The 26,582-nt window shown below is 40.7% G+C and overlaps 1 protein-coding gene across 1 annotated transcript in view; it reads left to right on the top strand.

The window, feature by feature from the left end:
- Positions 1 to 1,084: 1,084 nt before the first annotated feature.
- Positions 1,085 to 26,582, top strand: part of LOC133607569 (sodium/potassium/calcium exchanger 3-like) — a 43,268-nt gene continuing 17,770 nt past the window's right edge. Inside the window, exons 1-2 of the mRNA XM_061962316.1 lie at positions 1,085 to 1,709; positions 10,928 to 11,029. Of these exons, the coding sequence (XP_061818300.1) occupies positions 1,442 to 1,709; positions 10,928 to 11,029 (370 nt within the window). The 5' untranslated portion in view covers positions 1,085 to 1,441. The remainder of the gene's footprint in view (positions 1,710 to 10,927; positions 11,030 to 26,582) is intronic.

Here is a 26,582-nt window from a genome sequence, read left to right as displayed (position 1 = left end):
GACGCTGTATCGATCCGTTGTGGTGAAGAAGGAGCTGAGCCGGAAGGCAAAGCTCTCAATTTACAGGTCAATCTACGTTCCCATCCTCACCTATGGTCATGAGCTTTGTGTTATGACCGAAAGGACAAGATCACGGGTACAAGTGGCCGAAGTGAGTTTCCTCCGCCGGGTGGCGGGGCTCTCCTTTAGAGATTGTAAATGTAAATGGGTTATACCTGTATAGCGCTTTTCTACCTTCAAGGTACTCAATGCGCTTTGACACTATTTCCACATTCACCCATTCACACACACTTTCACACACCGATGGCGGGAGCTGCCATGCAATGCCCTAACCACGATCCATCAGGAGCAAGGGTGAAGTGTCTTGCTCAAGGACACAACGGACGTGACGAGGTTGGTAGAAGGTGGGGATCGAACCAGGAACCCTCAGGTTGCTGGCACAGCTACTCTCCCAACCGTGCCACGCCATCCCCAGATGAGATAGGGTGAGAAGCTCTACCATCCGGGAGGAGCTCAAAGTAAAGCCGCTGCTCCTCCACATGGAGAGGAGCCAGATGAAGTGGTTCAGACATCTTGTCAGGATGCCACCCGAACGCCTCCCTAGGGAGGCGTTTAGGGCACGTTCAACCGGTAGGAGGCCACGGGGAAGACCCAGGACACGTTGGGAAGACTATGTCTCCCGGCTGGTCTTCCAACGCCTCGGGATCCCCCCGGGAGGAGCTGGACGAAGTGGCTGGGGAGAGGGAAGTCTGGGCTTCTCTGCTTAGGCTGGTTCCCCCGCGACCTGACCTCGGATAAGCGGAAGAAGATGGATGAATTTTAATAAGATAAACGGTAAGGTAATTATTTAAAGCTTACCTCAACACAACTTGCTAGCTCAATTGTTAGCTTCTTTATGCTACGTTAACAACACGCAACTGAATTCAAGTAAAGCAAACAATAATGGGTTTTGAAGACGTATATTCATCAATTTCGGTGAGTGTAACATATATATGTTTTGGGTCATTTTTAGTTAGTATTCTACGTTAAGTGCCTCTTTGCTGCTACTTGCTCGCTTACAGTACATTCACGTCAACTTTGGTATCAACTACTATCGAGCCAAGATGGCGGTCAGGTTTTTTAATTAAAAGTGTGTGGCAGTGTTATCCGTGGAGGCGGCAACGTCATCTGTTGTGCGCCGACTGGTGGTCACGGACTGGAAGCGCAGGAGTCAGAGGAGAGCGGGGAAAAAGAAAAGTGGGCGCTTCCAGCATGTCGCCTCCTGTTGCTGCCTCTCACTGTGGGGGCTGCTGTCGACCTTTCCGCCTGCTCACATGAGCGCAGACAGCCTCTGCTTCGTACGCCGCGACTCGCTATGAGCTGGCCGAAGGTTGGTGGCACCGAAGCGGCCTGACCTCTGTTTTTGAGTGCGGACGGGGGAAAACCAAAGTGGGAGGGTTTTATGTTGGGGGGTTTTCACGCTGTTCGGCAACTTATTGCTGGAGGTGGTACTGGTGTAGTAGACAGTGGCGGTTTCTTCCGAAGGAGCGGCTGTCCAAGTGGGATACAAACTGTCAAGACAGGGCGCAACATATGTTTTTGTAGCGGACATGCGGGCGTCGGAGGAATGAGAGGAGCAGCGAGGCACCGGCGGCCCTTCCAGCGGTTCTGCTGCTGCGGGGTCGGGCTGCTCGCCGTCGTTTGGCTCGCTCAGGTCATCCACGCACCAGGTGAGACCAGTCGTGATGAATGCATCACTTTAATCATGATGGATGGATTGACCCATAATGAAGTCTTAACGTCCACTAGAAAGTATAGCTATTAAAGTGGGAAATATTGCACAGCCTTACCAGGGGTGTTCAAAGTCTGGCCTTAGGTTGGTTTATATATTTTCTACATTTACATTTGTAAAAAATAAATAAAAAGAAAAATGTATATATATATATATATATATATATATATATATATATATATATATATATATATATATATATATATATATATATATTAGGGGTTGGGGAAAAAATCGATTCAAATTCGAATCGCGATTCTCATGTGTGATTCAGAATCGATTCTCATTTTAAAAAAATCGTTTTTATTTATTTATTTTTAATTTTTATTTAAACCTTTTTTTTTCTTCTTCTTTTTTTTTAAATTAATCAATCCAACAAAACAATACACAGCAATACCATAACAATGCAATCCAATTCCAAAACCAAACCCGACCCAGCAACACTCAGAACTGCAATAAGCAGAGCAATTGAGAGGAGACACAGACATGACACAGAACAAACCAAAAGTAGTGAAACAAAAATGAAAATTATCAACAACAGTATCAATATTAGTTACAATTTCAACATAGCAGTGATTAAAAATCCCTCATTGACATTATCATTAGACATTTATAAAAAAAAAAAGAACAATAGTGTCACAGTGGCTTACACTTGCATCACATCCCATAAGCTTGACAACACACTGTGTCCAATATTTTCATAAAGATAAAAAAAAGTCATATTTTTGGTTCATTTATAGATAAAACAAATTTACATTATTGCAATCAGTTGATAAAACATTGTCATTTACAATTATAAAAGCTTTTTACAAAAATCTACTACTCTGCTTGCATGTCAGCAGACTGGGGTGGATCCTGCTGAAATCCTATGTATTGAATGAATAGAGAATCGTTTTGAATCGGGAAAAAAAAAATCGTTTTTGAATCGAGAATCGTGTTGAATTAAAAAAAAAAAAAAATCGATTTTAAATCGAATCGTGACATCAAGAATCGATATTGAATCGAATCGTGGGACACCCAAAGATTCACAGCCCTAATAAATATATATATATATATATATATATATATATATATATGTATATGTATATGTTAGGTCAGAAAAAACAATAAAAAAATAAATAAAATAATAAAATCCCCTGACGAGCAGGGAAACCTGCGAAACAGGCTTGTAGGGATGATATAGCCTCTGTGTTTTTTTGGACCTAACGTATATTCCCCTCTACCCTAGTATTGAGCACTGTATATCAGATAAACCACAGAAACTTTGTGTGTGCGTGTATATACATATATACACACACACACTCACTCATCATTTAATCTGCAAAAGGGCACAATATGAAGATAGTTGCGTCAATATAGGACTGCACTGCATCATGCTGAGAGCTATTTGTAATATTTTGATCACATCATTAAAACTGCACAAGAGGGACAAACTATTAAAAAAACATTTTGGTACATAAGTTTCAATTTTAAAAAATTAGTATATACTGTAATTTGTGATATAGTTTATTGCACTGGATCTAATTTTCACATTGTGTTGCACATTCTTTTGATCAAAGAGTTATGGGAATTACAATGCATTGTCTATTTTTATATTGAATAAAAATAATGGTAGTGAGATATAGCACCCTTCTTAGTTTTGCCATTTCCAAAAAATTAATCTGTATATTAATATTTAGTAACTGAGTAGCTTGAAGCTCTGTTTTTGGACTATTCAAATTGCTGCATGAAGATTACGCAAAGACAAATTTGGTTTGTTGAAATCCAATCATTGGGGATCACGCTATGTATTCAATCATGGGTTTTAGGAAACAGTTGCAACTGTAAAGGAAGTTATAAGAAATGATATTTTAAAATTTTATAACATTTTTTTGTGTCAGCATCCCGTCATCTCTTTATTTTATGGCATTATTGACCATGTACAGTAATTATGGCACCATCTGTTGTCCTAAGACTTACATATTGTTGTAAATTCACAAATTATTGTGAGTTAGATGATGTGACGTGTTAGCGTTACTCAAGCCAGGTCATTACCATCAACCTCATTGCCTATTATCTTCCCATTACCTTTCACACTCTGCTTCACACTCATCAGCAGCATTAGCACCGGTGTGTGTCATAACCACATAAGGGCTTCACGCAAATTAACTTTGATTTTGTTCCATCATGTGCATTTTTGTTCTATTGGTGCCTCTCAACAGAGTTGTGTCATTAATATATACACATTATCTTTAAGTCATAAGTGTTCCTCCCTGCAGGAGGTTTTTGATCCCAGACCAAAGCTTAAAAGAGCTGAGCAAAATGAAATGCACTCTGTGGTTTGTTGCACTGACAGCCAGGTTACTTTTGCCAAACCTGGACAATGTTAAGACATGTTGTACCACCATTTATGGATGTCCTCATTCAGCTGTGTATCGATGAAACATCCACTCTTAGGTCCAATAAAGATGGAAGATCCAGGTACCATCTTGAAAATAATACTACAGTAATGCTTCCATTGTTTGCATTAGTAGTTGGGTTTAGGGTTGGGCATCAATAGGAACTGTCTTCTACATTCCGATTCTCCGGGAAGCATCGACATTTTTAAACAGTGATTACTATTTTCTATGGCCAGTCCACCAAAGGGAACAATTAGGAGCTCCCCTAAGTCAATATTCCTCCGTTGCGGCAAGTAAACGACGCTTTTAAAAAGTACCCTGGAGGATGAGGATAAACATTACACACAAGAGAAAGAGCAGTCAGGAGCAGGCAAGCTAATAGCTAAGTTAGCTGCTAAACCAGCTTGAAATAACATCAAGAAATATGTGCTTGGTAAATTTTAAGAAGCGTAGGTGGAACCGTATTACAGCAGAAAGTAAGAAGCTGTTAACAGAAAATTAACAAATAGATTCATAAATGTCTAAAGAGAAGATAATAGAACAAGTGTTGGGCTACTCTGTGGCTGTTTATTGGCAATTGGCAGGCATACATATAAGGGGAAGACGGCTTGATCCATAAATCGGTAGTGCTGATCAGTATATGATCGTTATTGGAGTGATCAGATCGACATTATTTTCACAAGTTTTTTTTTGTTCATATTTACAAATTCGGGAAATAAATCAGGTTACTGTTAATACATTTTGATTGGTATCGGCCAAATTCACTCATGGATCATCGGAATTGGCAGCAAAAAACCCTGGTCGGAACATCCCTATCCCTAACACACAAACAACAGGATATGTGTAAAATGAGGTGTTATGATGCGTCTAAAAATAAAATGAAACTTTTGTGAAAGTGCACTCCTGTGGAAAGAAACCTCTTAACCTTTACAGTATATTCTAGTACAAAGGATTGCTTTACTAGTTGAAAATATCCCAGAGAAAATAGTACCGTACATTTCAGACGATAAGCCGCTATTTTTTTTTCTACGCTTTGAATCATGCGGCTTATAAAACGTTGAGGTTAATTTATGGATTTTTTTTCGCTAACGGCCATAAATAAACTTGTTTTATAAACACACGCAAAGGACACTTCAATGGTGTGTTATTGTTTGTGCTATGGCGCCATCTTTTGGATGAGTTTGCTCACTGCAGGTGCTGCTGGGTGAAGATTTAACCGGAAGTACAAATGCCGTTCTGTCTTCTTATTGTCTATAGCGTTTCTACTCGTATGGATTTTTCATTCATCACTACAAGCAATGTTTGTAAGTTTTGTAGTATAACTAAAACAATTCTTACTTACTAAACACTTCTATGTGTGATGTCTGTAGGAGTGTTTTCATTCATATTTGTATGTGCTATCGTAATGTAATGAAGCTAGTGTTGGCTAATATGCTAAAACGTTTACCAGTGTCTTTGTTAGTATCATTACCTTACAATGGCATTCTGTTTGTATTGTTCCAGTTTCACTAATTCCTCAGTAAATTCAGCAAAAGGTCATCGTGGAGTTATTGAGTCTGTTTAGCTGATTAGAGAGCTAGGTTCCGCAGCGAGTGGGTCCATTATGATGAAGTCGGTTTTGTTTGGTCAGCCATTTTACTGCCGTTTGGAAAACAATAAAGGAATGTACTATAGTACTAAACATTTATAAAATATTCCGTGTTAATAACTAATTTCACAATGTGTATATCTGCAGCTAATGTGCAGCTAAAATATGGAAAAATATTGTTTCCCCTAAAACTTAGTGGGCACTCTATAGCCCGGAAAATACGATACATTTTTGACCCTACCTTCTAAAATAATCGGATTTGAGAATCATTGTAAACCGCAATCAAATCGAGGAACAAAATGGAACTACAATGGTTCAAATTCAAACGATTCCCAACCCTAGTTGGTTTTCATTTTGCTTTCTTTGCTGAAGATTGCCACATGTGCCTCCATTACATTTTTTGTCAAGATTGTTGGTTTTAAACAATATTTTAGTTTAACATTCAGGATATCGTATGTCAGGAACTTGCTTTTGAAGTTGCCATGTACGCTGACAATAGGAGCTACTTTGCTAGCTAGTTAATCTGTTGGCTCCATTGTTATCAATGTAAAAACATTACATTAGGATCCAAAGTGGGAGATGTTTAGTGAGACTTCAGGAAGCCGTTGTGTCCACAGTGTGATTGACGGGATCAAATGGCGAGTTTCTGCTACTGAAGCAGGCAGGCAACAGTTGTTTGGAGGAATAGAGGGGAAATGTTGGAATGACACGTTTGAAATATCTTACTGTGTGTGTGTATATATATAAATATATATATACATATATATATATACACGTCCAGTTTACTCCAATGTTTTTTTTTTAAACCTGGCATGATTTGGTGTTGATTTAAAACAGACCATTGTTGTACTTTTGTTTGCAAACATGTAATTGTATGTGACAGAATGTAACGGAACTCCAATATGTTGTTTTGATTGTAGCAGCTGGTTTATGCTCAGTCTCATACTTTAAACTTTAGCTTTCTTGCGCTCTCCCTGTATATTTACAACATCTTAGCTTTAGCCTAATTAAGGCTGTCTGGCGCGGTAAAACTATTATAAAATCACTTTATTACTCTCCTCTCACTATTATGTTATGCATTTGTTTACTTACAATAATATGAACTTTACAGCCTCAACCATACCTTTTGAATCTATTGTATCGTGGGTGTAGATTGCATATAGTGTTGCACTTCGTTAGACACTGCCATGTATTTAAATACAGTTAATAACAGCAGAATTTCCCTAATCAGTTGTGGCATGTAAAAATGGGACTTTCCTTCCATCCATCTTCTTCCGCTTATCCGAGGTCGGGTCGCGGGGGAAGCAGCCTAAGCAGGGAAGCCCAGACTTCCGTCTCCCCAGCCACTTGGTCCAGCTTCTCCCGGGGGATCCCAAGGCGTTCCCAGGCCAGCCCGGAGATATAGTCTTCCCAGCGTGTCCTGGGTCTTCCCCGTGGCCTCCTACCGGTCGGACGTGCCCGAAACACCTCCCTCGGGAGGCGTTCGGGTGGCATCCTGACCAGATGCCCGAACCACCTGATCTGGCTCCTCTCGATGTGGAGGAGCAGCGGCTTTAGTTTGAGCTCCTCCCGGATGACAGAGCTTCTCACCCTACCTCTAAGGGAGAGCAACGCCACCCGGCGGAGGATGCTCATTTCGGCCGCTTGTACCCGTGATCTTGTCCTTTCGGTCTTAACCCAAAGCTCATGACCATAGGTGAGGATGGGAACGTAGATCGACCGGTAAATTGAGAGCTTTGCCTTCCGGCTCAGCTCCTTCTTTACCACAACGGATCAATATAGCGTCCGCATTACTGAAGACGCCGCACCGATCCGCCTGTCGACCTCACGATCCACTCTTCCCTCACTCGTGAACAAGACTCCGAGGTACTTAGGTACTTGAACTCCTCCAAGATCTCCTCCCCAACCCGGAGATGGCACTCCACCCTTTTCCGGGCGAGAACCATAGACTCGGACTTGGGGGTGCTGATTCCCATCCCAGTCGCTTAACACTCGGCTGCGAACCGATCCAGTGAGAGCTGAATATCCTGGCCAGATGAAGACATCAGGACCACATCATCTGCAAAAAGCAGAGACCTAATCCTGCAGCCACCACACCAGATACCCTCAACACCCTGACAGCGCCTAGAAATTCTGTCCATAACAGTTATGAACAGAATCGGTGACAAAGGGCAGCCTTGGCGGAGTCCAACCCTCACTGGAAACGGGTCCGACTTACTGCGGGCAATGCGGACCAAGCTCTGACACTGATCATACAGGGAGCGTACCGCCACAATCAGACAGTCTGTTACCTCATACTCTCTGAGCACTCCCCACAGGACTTCTCCAAGTCCACAAAGCACATGTAGACTGGTTGGGCATACTCCCATGCACCCTCAAGTACCCTGCCGAGAGTATAGAGCTGGTCCACAGTTCCACGACCAGGACGAAAACCACACTGTTCCTCCTGAATCTGAGGTTCGACTATCCGGCATAGCCTCCTCTCCAGCACACCTGAATAGACCTTACCGGGAAGGCTGAGGAGTGTGATCCCACAATAGTTGGAACACACCCTCCGGTTCCCCTTCTTAAAGCGAGGAACCACCACCCCGGTCTACCAATCCAGAGGTACCGCCACCAATGTCCACGCCATGTTGCAGAGTCTTGTCAACCAAGACAGTCCCACAGCATCCAGAGCCTTAAAGAACTCCGGGCGGATCTCATCCACCCCTGGGGCCTTTCCACCGAGGAGCTTTTTAACTACCTCGACAACCTCATCCCCAGAAATAGGAGAGCCCACCACAGATTCCCCAGGCACTGCTTCCTCATAGGAAGATGTGTTGGTAGGATTGAGGAGGTCTTCGAAGTATTCCCTCCACCGATCCACAACATCCGCCGTCGGGGTCAGCAGAACACCATACCCACCATACACGGTGTTGACATTGCACTGCTTCCCTTTCCTGAGGCGGCAGATGGTGGTCCAGAATCGCTTCGAAGCCGTCTGGAAGTCGTTTTCCATGGCTTCCCCGAACTCCTCCCATGTCCGAGTTTTTGCCTACGCAACCGCTGAAGCCGCACACCGCTTGGCCTGTCGGTACCTGTGTGCTGCCTCCGGAGTCCTATGAGCCAAAAGAACCCGATAGGAGTCTTTCTTCAGCTTGAAGGCATCCCTCACCGCTGGTGTCCACCAGTGGGTTCTAGGATTACCGCCACAACAGGCACCGATCACCTTGCGGCCACAGCTCCAATCTTCCGCCTCGACAATAGAGGTACGGAACATCGTCCACTCGGACTCAATGTCAAAGTTCTTCCGGAGGTGGGAATTGAAACTCTCTCTGACAGGAGACTCTGCTAGGCGTTCCCAGCAGACCCTCACAATGCATTTGGGCCTGCCAGGTCTGTCCGGCATCCCCCACCATCGCAGCCAACTCACCACCATGTGGTGATCGGTAGAAAGCTCCGCCCCTCTCTTCACCCGAGTGTTCAAAACATGAGACCGCAAATCCGATGACACAACTACAAAGTCAATCATGAAACTGCGGCCTTGGGTGTCCTGGTGCCAAGTGCACATATGGACACCCTTATGTTTGAACATGGTGTTCGTTATGGACAATCTGTGACGAGCACAAAAGTCCAATAACAAAACACCACTCGGGTTCAGATCCGGGCGGCCATTCTTCCCAATCATGCCTCTCCATGTTTCACTGTTGTTGCCAATATGAGCGTTGAAGTCCCCCAGTAAAACGAGGGAATCACCCGGGGGAGCACTCTCAAGTACTCCCTCGAGTGAATCCAAAAAGGGTGGGTACTCTGAGCTGCTGTTTGGCGCGTAAGCGCAAACAACAGTCAGGACCCGTCCCCCCACCCGAAGGCGGAGGTAAGTTACCATCTCGTCCACTGGGTTGAACTCCAACGTGCAGGCTCTGAGCCGGGGGGGCAATAAGAATTGCCACCCCAGCCCGTCGCCTCTCACTGCTGGCAACGCCAGAGTAGAAGAGAGTCCATCCCCTCTCGAAAGAACTGGTTCCAGAGCCCTTGCTGTGCGTCGAAGTGAGTCCGACTATATCTAGCCCGAACTTGTCCACCTCGCGCACTAGCTCAGGCTCCTTCCCCCCAGCGAGGTGACGTTTCACGTCCCAAGAGCTAGCTTATGTAGCCGAGGATCGGACCGCCAAATGCCCTGCCTTCGGCTTCCGCCCAGCTCACATTGCACCCGACCTCTATGGCCCCTGCTATGGGTGGTGAGCCCATTGGAGGGGGGACCCACGTTGCCTCTTCGGGCTGTGCCCGGCCGGGCACAGTCCCGATCGTGCCCCACCTCTGGGCCTGGCTCCAGAGGGGGGCCCCGGTGACCCAAGTCCGGGCGAGGGAAATCTGGGTCCTTCGTTTTTATTTTTCATGGAGGTCTTCGAGCTGCTCTTTGTCTGATCCCTCACCTAGGACCAGTTTGTCTTGGGAGACCCTACCAGGGGGCTTATGCCCCCGAACAACTTAGCTCCTAGGATCATTGGGACACGCAAACTCCTCTTCCACGATAAAGTGGCAGCTCAGAGAGGACAAAATGGGACTTTGTGTTGGGAAAATGCATTTTGTGTGAAAATGGCATCAGGGCATCAAACCATTTGAATTTCACACAAACCGAGCTGCTCTTGATGTTGTGACATGAAAGCCTCTCTGTTGTCGCTTATGAAATGGGCTTACTGAGCTGTAAGGTACAAAGGTACACAGGAGTGCCAAGCAGCCAGTAAACACACCGTTAAAGCAACACTTTCATCAGTGGAGAGCTCTATATCATTCTTGTGGGGAAGATAATGAGAAATATTGATGTGTGTTTGTGTGCATGAAAGAAAGGTGGGGCATGTGTTCCTCAACTCAACCCAGTTAACGCTGCCTTAATCGCAGCCGCTGCAGAGATAAGCTGTTGAGGAATGGCACACAGAGTTAAAATACATGCAATAAAATGATGACAGATGATGACAGAAGACAGCTGACTACTGCTGAGCTCACTACTCCCTAGCATGCTCTGTGTTCTACCGCCCTGATGTCAACAATGTGCTCTCAATAGCTGGATAATTGTATTTCTTCAGATAAAAACACCTGGACTAGTGTACAAAAATATCACTCAATTGGAGAAAGAATAGTTTTTAAATGACAATTAGCTACCTATACTATTTCCAGCATTAACTGTGCTTTGCTTTTATTTTGCAACAGAGACTTCTGGGTCTCGGCCTAGCGTGGAGGACGGCTCGCTGCGATGGACGCGCATGCTCATGCAGATATCTGACAATCAGAGTGTGGATCAGCACCGAGCAGGTGAGTCTCTGGACTTCAGCATCACTCAGTACGTGTCCATGCACTAAATTAGTCCGATTTTCTCAAATAGTTTGGCTCTAAATAAGCCTCCTACAACCCATGGAAACCCCTTAATCAGACCGTGCTTGGTTTTTGAAAAATCAGACTAACACACCTGGATTATGTAATTGGAAACCAGATCTCTGGAGGGGGTGTTTGCGGCCACAGAGGACCCTTCGTCTCACGCATGCATAGCATATCACCCGGAAGCAGATACAATTCAATAAAAACATAGCAACAATTGTAATGAAGAGGAGACTGTTTATTTGCTTCACAAATTAAAAGAACAGAACATTTAGAAGTGCATAGATGAGAGGAAAAAAATAAACAGATTTATTTAAGAAGGTAGCTAAATAATGTAGAATGCCGGAGTCCCACATTAAGAGATGAAAAATAATGAGGCAGGTATATTAAAGGGGGATAATAAACCGTTCACAAACCTGTTCCCGCTGCATTTGTGCACTCCAAACTGATTAACTTTTCGCACAACTGGCAAGCTAGTCCAGAACAATAGCAACCTTCCTGTGGAACAGCATCAGTCGGGGCACACACGTTCTTTTCCTTCAGATTTAAAAATCCTATCAATCCACTGAGCCTTATGAATAAACTTTGAGACTTTCAAAAGATTTGTTTCCATGATTTTCTTCCGAAAATTCCTTTGAAAAAACTCTTGCATCGGACCTGCATCCGCCCCGATACATTCTTGGTAGTAGCGTCATGTTTGTAGCACAATCTAAGATAATTTCTTGATGCTGTCTGCTATTTAACATCAGCATAGCCATTAGAGACGTAATATTTGTAATCTTTGCCAATATTACAGCGAACATCAGTTAAAACAAGCTGTAAGGCTCCGCAATGCCTCGTGTGACGTCTTAGGTCAACTGGAAAAGCAATTTACAACGTTTGTACTTGTCCGCGCTAAAACAAAAGCGCCGCCCCAGTGAACGGGAGGCACACGGTGTACCGATAACCACATTAAAAAGTGTGCATGGACGCTTAGACTTCACACGTAGATGTGAAAATACAAAAAAAACAACTATTTGAGAAATCAGACTAATTTAGTGCATGGAAACGTAGTGAGTGTGTCCAAATACTGGATCATGCCCAAACAATGCATACGTTAGGACTTGCTAACACCGTTCTATACCCCCTGGACATTTTAAAGACCACCCTGTATTGTTAAAGGACACTTAAGGACCAGATGACTACCTTGTGTGGTGTGACAAAAGAAACAGAATGAGGTGTACTAGCAAGGCAGAGGTCACTCCCTATACTAACTCACTACAGGGCTTGAAAGTGTGAAATGGAAACGCAATGTATTATGGGTCTTACTGCATTGGAATAGCATCTTTATATTGGCTTCAAGGCAAGACTCTGTCCTAAAGTTGTTTTTTTCTTTAACAAGTGCCAAATATGTCGCGAATGTGCGACAACACAACAACATTTACTCATTCTCCGCTTTCAGGCACAGACGGTGTGTTTGAGATCATGGGAAAAATAAACATCAAATCAAATCAAAACCACACTAACATAAAACATTACCACCAGCAGGCCGTTACAGTATGGATTGATATGTAGCATATTATTTGTGCAATATTGTCTAGTGATGCACCAAAATTCGGCCGCTGAAAAAAGACTTTGATCCCTGAAAACGGCGATGCTGAAACCAGATGTTGTGATGTAAACAAGACACATGCGATTGTCTGGAGCGTAGTCAGCATGTCTGCAATGTGGACATAGCTTTAATATACCCCAGATATATCCACGGACAGCGATCTACAATATGTGCAAACATTAAAAGGACAGTGGCGACTTTAAGGAGAGAAAATCCAGCTGGAGCAGCAGCGCCAAACAAGTGTGACTCGCTTTTTGTTGGGGACATTGAGGGACAGAAGTAGAGTTTCTAAACACGAGTACAGTCTATAATAACACCACCACCACCAAAGATGCTAGAATTTGTTTCTAGTAGTTTTTAATCAACAAAAAGTCACTGAAAGTCTGTAGACACTTCAAAAATTCTCAAAGTACAATGCACAATAAGCAGCAGCAATTGAATATATAGCAAAATAATATAATATAAAAATACATGTTACTACTAATTAATGACAGATTTGTTTTAAATGTATGTACTGTATACATTTTTGAGCTCTTTTATAGAAAATCATATCATAGCAAATTATACGATGACGTCATGGTCACCACGCCCCCACCGCCACGGGTATCTTAGCAATCAAGGGGAAACCCTGAATGAGTATTATTTTAAGGTAGTGAAGTTATCAAAGTATTTAAAAGTAACAATGGGCTTGTTTTTTGGTGAACCGTGCTTATGAAACGAGGCCGGGGGACCTCACGCAGCTCGGACACATAAGAGATGCAAAATTTGGGGAAACGACAGTGTCCTTTAACAGACTTTGCATCCTGAAATTCTTCACTGGCATTATAACTGTCTACATTGACAAAATATAAATACGTTTGGGAGCTTGTTTACTTGATTCATAGCTAATATGAGTCAATTCTACCATTTGTTCCGATTTTTCCAGGTAGCGAGCTTTTGGAATAGGGTACAGTATGTCTTGGTATGGTGCCTTGTTTTTTATTTTTATTTTGTATGATCCATTTTAATCTAGTTTGTTGCTCGCTTTCACATCGTAAACAAAGCCTTTATCCAACAAGTACTGTATGTCTACCCAGGCCCCACAATGCATTGCAAAATCACGTGGCCCTTTTAAGCCCTATAGGTGAAGGGAAAGGTTGCTTAGGACTGTGATGTCATTGTCAAGTTTCAAGCAGGGAGCAATCAGCAGGGGAGAAAGTCAGCTTAAAGGGGAACTACACTTTTTTTTTTAATTTTGCCTATTGTTCACAATCATTATGAAAGACATGATGACAGATATATACTTTTTTATGGATTCTAAATGTTAAATAAATGCGAACAAAAGCCCGCTTTCAATTGAGCCTACGGGAGCCGCTCTATTTTGCCTATAAAGCCCTTAAAAACATCCAAACACCTCCATTAAGGTTTTATATACATGATGTAAGTATATACTGTATGTAATGTAGTAACAGGCACATTAATAATAACATGTAATTTTTACATATGTTGCTCATTTTAAGCATACCCGGTGTATTAAATTTAAAAACGCATTACGTTTGCTTTTTTTTTCAACTCCATCATTGATTACTGCTCACTGCAGACTTCGAGAGCCAATAAACATAATAAAACATTACTTACTGTACAATATCTGCTGTCATTGGGATGCTGACTGCTAGGATGTTCATATATTTCCATTTAGATGAAGAATGACTCATAAAACCTTGCAAAAATAACAATATCACTAATACCTGGTTACTATTCAAGTCACGAAATGTAACTGAAGTATTATTGGTGCTTTTTGGATGGTTATTTATAGAGTTTTACGGGCGGAATAGAAGACCTCCAATTGGTTCCATTGTTAGCGGAGTTTTATTCATTTACGAGTCTTGTGATTGATAGGCAAAATTCCAAAAAAGCGCAGTTTCCCTTTAAAGTCGAACAAATAATTAACCTCTTGGAGTTCTGCTGAATCGTTTGGACAGTGTGATGATGAAGACAATGATGTTTCCAAACGAATTAGCCGGCTGGCTGATGTGAGCTTCATTCCTCACAGATGACCAGTGTTGGGTTAGTTACTGAAAACCAGTAACTAGTTACAGTTACTAGTTACTTTATTTCAAAAGTAACTCAGTTACTAACTCAGTTACTTACACCAAAAAGTAATGCGTTACTGTGAAAAGTAACTATTTAGTTACTTATTTTTTTCTTCTTTTTTTTTTAAAGCTCCCATTAATGCCCTTTTTGCCTTCATTTCAGTACTGTTATTGCACTGGAGAATAATACAATCTGTTGATCAACTTGACCTACATTTTTATTTTCCTTTTAACATAATTAATGAAAAACAGTGCAACATAAAAAGGCATTCCTCCTTTCCTTAAACTTGGACCAATGACCATGAATAAAAAACAAGTTAAAGTGCAACATAAGAAGGCACATCATCTTCCTTGAAACATAAAGCCTGACATCTGGAGTGATGCTGCTGTCTTCCACACTTGGAGCCATGGATTGTAGAATCCTTGTTTTCAGTGGCAGGATCATTGACACAGATGGTGAAGTTTCAGTGCTCAGTAGAGATGGAACACTTTTGAGGGGTTTAAGCACCTGGAGGACCTCACCTGCCACTCTCACATCATCATCAGACAGGGTGACATTTGTCTTCAGGGTGTTGTGGGTCAATGCAGAGTATATAGCTGCCTGCTGCTCCAACATATCATAAGTGGAGTTCCACCTCGTTGGGACATCATGTATGAGCAGGCAGCTTTAGCATTTCTTGCTTTGTCTTAAGCACATGAGCAGCTGTTGTGCTTGGGTGGAAGTAAGAAACCTTCCTGATCCTCCCAAAGAGGCGCTCCATCCTATGACTGAGATTCCCTTCTGTGATGCCAAATTCACTACATGTGCAAAGCACCTATCTGTGGTCCCAGTCCTGCCTCATTCTCTGTAATTATTTGATTTTTGGCATTATCACGTGTGACTGGGATATCTTTATCTTCCAGTCCTCCACTGCTTGTGTCAGTACCTGCACAAGGTGACTCTCGTAGAGGGGGCGTGTCTTCTCATCTCCCAGTCTGCTGTGATGAAGTGAGCGCTTATAGTTCCGCTGGACGTCCACCCGTCTGTCATGAGCGCAACAGATGATGCTCGGGATAGTTCATCCACAACTTTTTTCTTCTCCTGCTCATAAAGATCTGGCACAATCTTATTGCTGAAGTGGGTGCGCGACGGGATGTCGTAACGTGGTTCAAGCACGTTCAGCATGTGTTTAAAACCCTCGTTTTGCACAACCGAGTCTGCACTTATAAACACACCGATTCAATGGCGGGGGCGTTCAAGCTCCTCCGTTACTCCGCTCGCCATGACCACGCTGTGTGTGGACTGAACGTGCCAACAACTTTTTTTCCCCACACACACACATAGACCGCGCCTCTTTTCTTCTCTCCGGCTTGTGACAGAGGAAGATTCAGAAGAACGACACCGCAGCGCTTCTGTTTCTAGCCGATACTACATCAAAAGTAACGTAAAATAACGCAGTAACGCATCATGTAGTAACGGTAACTAAATTACTGAATAAAAAAAAATAACGCGTTAGATTACTAGTTACCGCCGAAACTAACGGCGTTACAGTAACGCGTTACTTTGTAACGCGTTAGTCCCAACACTGCAGATGACAGATAATTGTCATCCTGCACACAAAAGACATGTCATGGTAACAGAATGAATGACAGATCAAATGCATAACTTCCTCATCTTTTTGTCATTTGCATTACTCTGGCTGTGCTATTAATATCCAGTAGCCATTCAACATGTTCTGTTATGTTTTTTGCTCCTTCATTAGTACAGCTCACACTCTATAAATGTGTACAAATTAGGGTATGCTCATAAATACTATGCGGTGTGTATGCTGCATGCCAAGGGCACATTTCCAAGTAAAGAATCAGAATCAGAAGTACTTTATTAATCCCCGAGGGGAACACATAGATTGATTTAAACTTTTTCTAAGCACGTTTCAGTGAAACTTGCGTTATCACACAGCACCTGTAGTTATTTGCACACTTGTGTTTTCAAAAGTGCTGGGAAATATCCCATGTAGACCTGCAAGGTCTAACCTCTCAGTGTTGTAGTCAAATCTAAACATTAAACATGGTTGATGATCACATTAAAATGATCATATTATGATTTTTTTTTAGTCTACATTTATAACACTTCCTTGTTGAAAACACAACATGTAATGGTGGTGCATTGGTCAAAATGTTGCTTGGATTTTGCTATACAGACTTATTTTCAGGCCCCCGTTTGGCTGTGTGTAGAAACAAGTCGAGTTATTCGATGCAAATGAACCCCTCCACACTCCGCCCCGGCAGCCATTTTTGTAGTTTTAGAGATGAGCTACCAGCTACGTAGTGAAGAATATCTTACAAATATATTCAACATTTGGCATTTGTTTTAACGGCAGCAATAGCTGTAATTTATATTAGGTTGCTTTTTATTTTCGTTTGTAGAGTGTAACTAATACAAACTGATAAAATACAAACCTCATGGAGTGCCTGGAATTTTAATTACACAAAGTTTCTGCACGGCCACTGCAATTGCGTGCACATGAGAGTGGTGGTGTGTGGATGCCGTGATCTGTGTGCCAACAAACAGCGGGGAGTTTTTACATTTTTATACATTTTTTCCATTAATATGACGCTTGATGTCATAGTGGTCTGGCTAGCATCTGTTGTCATAGCGCTCTGGGCTGCATTTTGCCTTTCTTGAAGAAAAATGCACTATGCTTGCGTTGTTTTAGGCTGTTGGATTGATTGATTGATTTAAACTTTTATTAGTAGATTGCACAGTACAATTGACCACTAAATGGTATCACGCGAACTGGAACTGTTGAAAACGTGAAAAGGATAAAAGTTTCTTCAGAGTTCCCTGAGAGATGATCAAGAAGGGCGAAAGAGTGCAAGATTTTACGAAAAATTACAAGAAAAGTGGCACACACTCCAGTCCAAGGGAGCATATCGAGTCAAAAGTATGCACAAGTTTGCAGTGATCACCTTGTTAAAGGTTTGTTTGATATACCTGTAAGGTTTAGTATTTCCCATATAAGTATTATCTTGATGTTATTTGTATTTTAACTTGTTTCAGAGTTCTTAAAACGCATTTTTGCTACAAGTATTTCGTAAAGCACCACCTCGGCCAGTCTAAATAAAAGAAAGCAGATGTAAGCAAAACCTAAAAAAGTTAAGCTTTTACCAAAGTCATCAATCATAAATGAAGCTATCAGCACATAGACAATGTTGTCATCTATAGTTATATTTTGATAAATACACGCGTACTCATAAACAGCGCGTGCAACAAGAAAGCAACAGACATGACAGTAGACGCCAAGTTCAATCATGAAATGCAACCTTACCCCAGCAAAAGCGATGCATGATTTATCTGAGAGAGTCTTGATATCAATTTCCTTGATCCAGTAACACACAAATCATTTTTGACCTCCATGCTTTTTCAAGTTTTCATTTGTTTTGTCATGTAGAATGATGTCTGGCGCACCAGATAGTTGGACATGTTTGGGAATGCGACCGACTAATGATCCTTGATATCACGAGACACATTTATTTTTAATAACTTATAGGGATAGATCAAATTGCATAGTTTGATTTGTTTGCTCGTATCTGCTTCTAGCGGTAAGATCTAGGCCCCTTACATACTCCGATAGTTTGCACTCTGTTATTATAGTATTGGTTTGGTGGCCCATCACTTTGTGTACTTGCGTTTAAAAGTCACGTGGCTGAATACAACCTATATACACAAGTTAAAAGTGCAATTTCAATGTTAATGATGTGCATTTTTTTTTAGAAAAAGAATTACTTTTATGATTATGTTGTTAATTTCAACTTTTTTTCCTAAAATATGCATTCAGGCAAAAGACTATTTCATCCGAATAATCGAACAAATTAATCATTAAATTAATCAATTACTAAAAGTAATCGATAACTGCGACCCTACTTTTATTTGTTAAAAGACAATTTGATTTTTGACTGTAGTTTTTAGAAGCCTTAATCTGATGTGTGAGCAGTGAGTGACTCATTCTATAAGACACAGCAGGCCTAGGTAGCCACCATCTCCCTCAGCATGTTGCTTGACAGCCATTACATAATCCAGTATGTTGTTGTGATTAAAAAACAGCGGTCAACGCCAGAGGGATATCATCTCGAGGATTGCATAGTGATGTCCAGCCCCAGGCTCGGTTCTCTCCTCTTCTCATTCCCTACTCTCCTTAACAAGATGGGAGACGACGTGATCCTACTTCAGCGGACGTGTCTCGCCAGGCTTGTTGCTAGGCAACTAAATGCTAAGTTCTGAAGGCCAGATGATGCTGCTGATCTAAATTAGGCCATAAGTAGGAGGTGGCTGTGGATTCAAATCTGTGCAATGAAACATTATCTCCTAATCAGTGTGTCATTGAGGAAGGTTGTTTTTTCCAAAAAGTGAGAGAAAGAAAAATATTTTGTGTTGAAAAATACTTCAGCCTTAGTACTTAATCCTTTACTTAATACTTGGATATAGAAAGTTGATATGGACTTTTGCTCATTGCCTTAGGCCCGAGCACATAAAACGGCAACCTGATGTTGTGACAGCTGAGGTTGCCGTTTAAAGCCCACCTCCCTATTCATTGATGTTGCATTCAAACTGCCTCAAAGGATTGCAAAATCAAAGACTAAATGCATAATTGAATTTACATTACACACCAGGGATGAAATATTCATTTTTTTGATTTCTCATGAAAAATGCAGTGAGTATACGCATGCTACCACTTTACTCAGTGCACTGACTATAGCTTGACTGGACGCCTCGACACCGTGCCAACTATATGATTGATCCCAATACTGCGCCTTGCCCACTTATCCACTGCATGTCTCAAACAGCCAGACTGACTTCTGAGGGAGCCATCGACCTCTCACATCTTAAAGGGGATTTTACTGTATTACCTTATGAGCTATTTGCTTGGCTTTGCAGATGACCCTAAAATATTCTCTGATTGCATTGTTTGCTACATTAATCTGCATAGAAAGCATGTGTTTGTCTTATCTATGACAATGACACAGTGATGGTCAAACAAAATTATCTTGCATCTTTTTTTATGCAGAATTAATTTGGACCTAAAATCAATATGAGTGAAATATACTCACATATTACAGTACAAAAGGCTTACATTAGTAACAAAACTGCAATATAAACCTAGCTAGACCTCTGTTTTTCTTTTTGCAGTGAACATGATAGGATTACATTTGCTAATCTATCATATTCTCAATTTTAAACTTGAACCACAATATTTCAGTTTCAGTTTTCAGTTTCAGTTTATTTCGAACATGCTCACAGTACGATTACAATGTAATGCATCACATATTTCCAGTTGTTTCATTACAGCATGTCCGAAAAGGTGCGATGCCATGGTGTGTGGGATTCTGGGGAGCGTGCTTTATCAGAATAATACTTCAAACCTCGCTTCAAAAGGCTGATCTACAAAATGTGCTCCTTGTAACCATTAATCCTGACTTTCTCAATTTTGGAAGAAAAAAAAATCACAAGAAATTGTTTGTGTGTTAGTGTTAGTGTTTTATATATTGTGCGCCTGAGTTAATGTTGCTGATCAATTTGAATGTGCTATTTATTGAGTTTTTATTGAGTTTGAGTTATTTATTTTATTTTATTTTTCAGTATTAAATGATTCAAAAATGTTTACAGATTAAATAAGAATTACAAATTTCAGGCAAATTGAGGCACTTAAAATATACAGACTAAAAAACTGTTTTTTGTTTTCTTTAGTGTTAATAGGATACAATGTTATGCAGAGGTGTACTTAAAAACAATTTTATAGGCAAATGATAATGTTGAAGTGGGGAGCGGGGGACATAACAGAAATAATTGAGAAGCACTGAATTAGCCTAACTTGCATGTTTTATGGATGTGGGAGGAGAGAAAACATGCACAAATGGGAAGAACATGCTAACTCCACTGAGATGCTCCAACAGACATTCAAATCCTCAATCTAATGAGTCTGAGGCTAACATGCTAACTACTAGGCCACTACGCAACTCCAATTGGTTAAATTAAAAAGTAACACATGATTGAAGTCCTTTAAACCCGCAACTGTACATGCAATGTTTTAAGTAACATTTTAACTAGGGCTGGGCGATATATCGATATACGCGATATATCGCGGGTTTGTCTCTGTGCGATATAGAAAATGACTATATCGTGATATGGAGTATACATTCTCACGCAGTTGCTTTTAGCTGCTGGCATTACACTACAGGCTCTTCCCACTCTGTCTTGTGTCTCCTTCTCACAGACAGCAAGCGCACCTTCTACATACGTCACATACTGTCACGTCATACGTCACATACGTATACGCCCTCGCGGAGCAGAGAGGTAGCAGCATGGGTAACGTTAGCTGTGGTGCGAGTGGTAATACAAGAGAAAGAAGGTGCGAATCTGGTATCAAATGAAGGAAGAATTAATTCCCAAGAAAAACAGTAGGTGGTCCATCGTCAGGCGGTGGTTTGGCTTCAAGTGGGAATATGTCGAACAGGCAACCGTAATTTGTCAAGTGTGGGGCTAAAGGTGGCAGAGGGGTTAGTGCATCTGCCTCACAATACGAAGGTCCTGAGTAGGCTTGGGTTCAATCCCGGGCTCGGGATCTTTCTGTGTGGAGTTTGCATGTTCTCCCCGTGACTGCGTGGGTTCTCTCCGGGTACTCCGGCTTCCTCCCACCTTCAAAGACATGCACCTGGGGATAAGTTGATTGGCAACACTAAATTGGCCCTAGTGTGTGAATGTGAGTGTGAAAGTTGTCTGTCTATCTGTGTTGGCCCTGCGATGAGGTGGCGACTTGTCCAGGGTGTACCCCGCCTTCCGCCCGATTGTAGCTGAGATAGGCTCCAGCGCCCCCCGCGACCCCAAAAAAAGGGAATAAGCGGTAGAAAATGGATGGATGGATGGATTGGGCTAAAGCGTTTCTACAAAAAGTAGCATTACTGATTATATGTAGCATAATTTGAAAAGTCCCCTGCTAGAGAATGGGGGGGAATGGTTTTTTTTTTTTTTTATTACATTTTTTATTAAATCGACATAAAAAACACAAGATACACTTACAATTAGTGCACCAACCCAAAAGACCTCCCTCCCCCATTTACACTCATTCGCACAAAAGGGTTGTTTCTTTCTGTTATTAATATTTCTGGTTCCTACATTATATATCAATATAGATCAATACAGTCAGCAGGGATACAGAACAGAGGGGGAGTATCTGTGTACAGGATGAAGAACTTGAACTACTAAGTGGTAAAAATGTAATTACCTATTGATAAGGTCTTAGAATGTATAACCATTGAAATATGTCATGAAAAAAGCAAAAACATACTGATCAGTTGTGTTTATGTATATATATATATATATATATATATATATATATATATATATATATATATATATATATATATATATATATATATATCACCTAAGTCAAACATTGATACGTTTGAGAACTGGATTAAGGCAACTTTTACTGAAATCAGTCAAATATAAATGTTCTTATGTGAAGATTTCAACATTGATGAGTCCATAGATGACCTTATGGACACAATGTAGCCGGAGTTTAAATCCTAAAATCACAAGGCCAAGCAGAATCTCAGGACATAGCGCCACACTTGTTGATAATATTTTACTAAAAATGTTGATAATAATACCACAACGGGTCTGCTAATATCCGACATTGGTGATCATCTGCCGGTTTTCATTATCTATGAAGGAAACTACCAGAAGAGGAACATTGATGACAAGACATTTTCGACGAATATGCACAGAACAAAGTATGACAGCATTCAAGAATGATCTGAAAGATCAAAGTTGGGACAATGTATACAGTGAAAATGATGTAGATTTTGCATATGGTATTTATTTAAATACTTTGGAGATGCTCTATGACAAACACTATCCATTGAAACAGCTTAGTAAGAAGCAAAAGAAAAACAATCAACCATGGATGACAAGACTAAAAGATGCTTGCAACAAGAGCAATACGTTAAATAGAACATTTATAAGACAAAGATCTACAGAGGCAAAAAAACAAGTACAAAAGGTATAAGAACAGGCTAACTGGCATACTACAAACACGGAGGAAAGAATATTAGTCAATTATTGGACCGGAACAAAAACAATATGAGAGCAACATGGGGCATCCTAAATAGCATTATTAAAAATGGTGCCAAGAAGGATTATCATAAATACTTCTTAGATGGAAATGTAAAAAATGACAATATGAACAAAGTAGTTCAAAGCTTCAATAAGTACTTTGTTAACATTGGACCAAATCTGGAGGAAAAGATTCCAGATCCTGAGTCAGTTGAGGACTTGAATGACATTATAAACACAAATCCCCACTCGATGATCCCCGGAGATGTCAAAAGAGGAAATAATCAATATTGTGAAAAAATTAAAATCCAAGACCTCAACTGATTGTAACGGAATTGATATTGAAACGATAAAAAAGGTTTTTGAAAAGATTTCAGAACCTTTAATATGTATATATCAGCAACCTATCATTTCAAACATTTGAAAATAGAAAAAGTCGTACCAAATTATAGGACTGCAGACAAACGCCAGTTTACAAACTACAGACCTGTTTCTCTACTTCCACAATTTTCAAAAATTATTTAAAAAGTGTTTTAACAGATTGGACAAATGTATAGATAAAAATGAAATACCCACAGACAACCAATACGGATATAGAGCCAACATTTCAACATCAATGGCATTAATCGAAAGAACAAAAAATGTGCTGCTGCAGTATTTATGGATTTAACAAAAGCATTTGACATAATATCTTAATAAACAAATTAGAACGGTACAGCATCGGAGGGTTGTTCTTGAACTGGGTAAAAACCTACTTAACTAACAGGAAGCAATACAGGAAGATAGGTGAACACACGTCTACACAGCTGAAAATATCTTGTGGCGTACCTCAGAGATCAATACTGGGACCAAAATGATCCAATCTTTATATAAACATTTGTAAAGTTACAAAGGACTTAAAGTTAGTATTATTTGCAGATGATACAACTGTGTTTTGTTTAGGAGAGAATCCACAGAAGCTAATACAAATAACAGAAGAAAAGAAAAAATGTAAAAGATGGTTAGACAAAAACAGATTATCTTTAAATCTCTGTAAAACTAAAGTACTGTAACAGTAGAAGGGAAAGTCAAACACAAATAGACTGAGTATACATTAAAAGGGTAAAAGAAAACACATTTTTGGGGTGATAAAATGAATTAGAAACCTCATGTAAAACATAAAGTAAAAAGAAAACACGTCAATAATGAATACAGCAAAATATGTTGTGGACCAAAAATCACTCCATATTCTCTACTGCTCTCTAGTGTTACCATATCTGAGTTATTGTGCAGAAATATGTGGAAACAACTGCAAATTTGCGCTTCATTCACTAACGATGTTACAAATGAGATCAATTAGAATAATACATAATGTTGAATATAGAGAACATACACACCCTTTATTTATTGAATCAAAAATATTGAAATTCAACGACTTTGTGCATTTGCAAACAGCTAAAACTATACTGTAACTTGCTCCCCAAGAATATTCAACAATTCTTAAAAAGAGGACAAATAAAGGCTTAGAGAACAGTCTAATTTAAAACATTTGTATGCGCTTACAACACTTAAGAGTAGACCTTTAGCATATCCGTATGTGGATTTAAAATATGGAATGGATTAAGCAAAGAAATCAGACAAAGCATCAATATGATTCAGTTTAAGAGACGGTTCAAACTACAAGTGTTCACAAAGTACAAAGAAGAACAATTATGATGAATGTCTTTAACCTTTTTTTTTTTTTTTTGAGATAATGATTATGTATTTGATATTTGTTTACTTACCGTACTATAAGTCGCAGTTTTTTTCATAGTTTGGCCGGGCTCCAGTGCGACTTATATATGTTTTTCTCCTTCTTTATTATGCATTTTCGGCAGGTGCGACTTATACTCCGGTGCAACTTATACTCCGAAAAATACGATAATAATGGTATATTATTTATGTATTCACTGTCCTGAGTACCAGGAAATGGGATACAATTGCTACGATATGAAAAGGGGTAGGATTAAATAAGCTCTGCTTCTTCCTACTCCTTTTTGGACATACTGTAATGAAACAACTGGAAATATGTATGTATGTTCAAAATGAACTGAAACTGAAAGTTTCTTGAACATATTAGTGTCTTTTTTTGTGTGTTATTGTCATTAGTGTTGACCTGAACCGTTTTGGCAATGCATGTAAGCGTTTACTGTTCTGGCTGCCATCTGTTGTTCAGCAGTAAAACGACTTCAAGCAAAGATGCTGAAGGGTTGTGCTGTGTGGATGCACGTGTTGTCAAGAGTGACGTTGAAGAGAACGTGGACACACTTCACCGGGGGTCTCTTTGTGTGTGGTTAAGTGCAAACACAGCATCATTAAACCACTGTCGTTTGTGTCTGTTTTCTATCGTTCTCGTGGCGCTCTCTCTCTCAGACCTCTCCTGAGACTTTGTAAAGGAAAAATAAATATTTTTAGACATTTCAGTCCCGAGCTGCTGTCACTTCTCTCGTTTTTCATTTTCCTAAACCATGGGAAAACGCATCTCCACTCCCTCTCCTGCACTCCCCCCTTGCCTTTGGCTTTCTATTGCCACCCATCAAAAAAAAAAAAAAAATCCCCTGGAGAGAAGGTTGCCATGGTGACTGCCTTCATCAGCGCAACTCCTCAAAGCGTCCATGAGTGCTCCATGTTGCAGCCCACCTGAGCGTGTATCTTAAGGAGCCAGAACGGCTTCCAGTGTGGACAATAAGATAGGACGCTGGAAGAAAGCCGACCACAGAAAAAGAACACAGATGTCCGACATGACGATGCGCTCAGACAGGCTGCTTGAGACCATGCAGCATAGCCTTCTCTCTGATAACATGACAGTTTACATGCTAAGCCGCCATGATTTAGTGCAACAGCTGTCACAAAAGGAATTGTTTTCTTTCTTGCTGATCCCCAAGAGAGCAGAGAGAGAGAGAAATAGACCAACCTGACACTCTGTTAAAAAAAAAAAATGGAGAGAAATATCTCAGCATAGATGGAGGTGCTCTGGCACAGGAGCAAATATGTAAACATAACTGCACAAACATTTACGCTTTCTAACTTCTGCTCCCCCACATCACAGTATCTGCAATCACAAAGGATTCTGTCTCAGTCGTGGTGCGCTTTACTTACTGTGTGCTTCATGCCTTCATTGTACACTGGCTATTTTTAGCATGCAACCCCCCCCACGCCCCAGCTCCCAGTAGTCCAAATTCATTCTGCTCGGATCACACTTGTGAATTAGAGTCAAAGTACTGTTCTCTAGAGACTTGTCAGGTTGAAGGGGGAAGCAAAGCCGTCATTATTAAGTTATTTTTTTATGTACGTTTGCACTTGAGGACAAACGGGAAGCAGCAGCTAGTTTCACTTCCTGTGTGACTCCTCTGCATAACAGACTGCGTGTCTACATCTCCCTAGAGACATCTTACAGCCTGAAAAGAGGATTTCAATAAATGATGAACGCGCTTTTTCAATATTGATCAATATGATTTCTTCTGATACTCGCCAGACAAGAGATAAATGATGTCAAACTGTTGTTTCCACCATTTAATATTAGTTTTTTTTAAATTGGTTTATGGGCAATGTGCACTATAGTAGTTATACATTATTCACAAAGAATCAATGAGTGCACCACACTTAAGTTGTATTTCTTAAAGGGGAAAATTCACTTTGTAAAAAAAAATGTGCCTATCATTCACAATCCCTATGTGAGGCGAGCACGTTTTTCTCTCTTTTTTTTTATGCATTCTA

The sequence above is a fragment of the Nerophis lumbriciformis genome, linkage group LG09 (genome assembly GCF_033978685.3).
Source record: "Nerophis lumbriciformis linkage group LG09, RoL_Nlum_v2.1, whole genome shotgun sequence".
NCBI classification, from domain to species: Eukaryota; Metazoa; Chordata; class Actinopteri; order Syngnathiformes; family Syngnathidae; genus Nerophis; species Nerophis lumbriciformis.
This window is presented reverse-complemented; position numbering and strand designations above follow the sequence as displayed.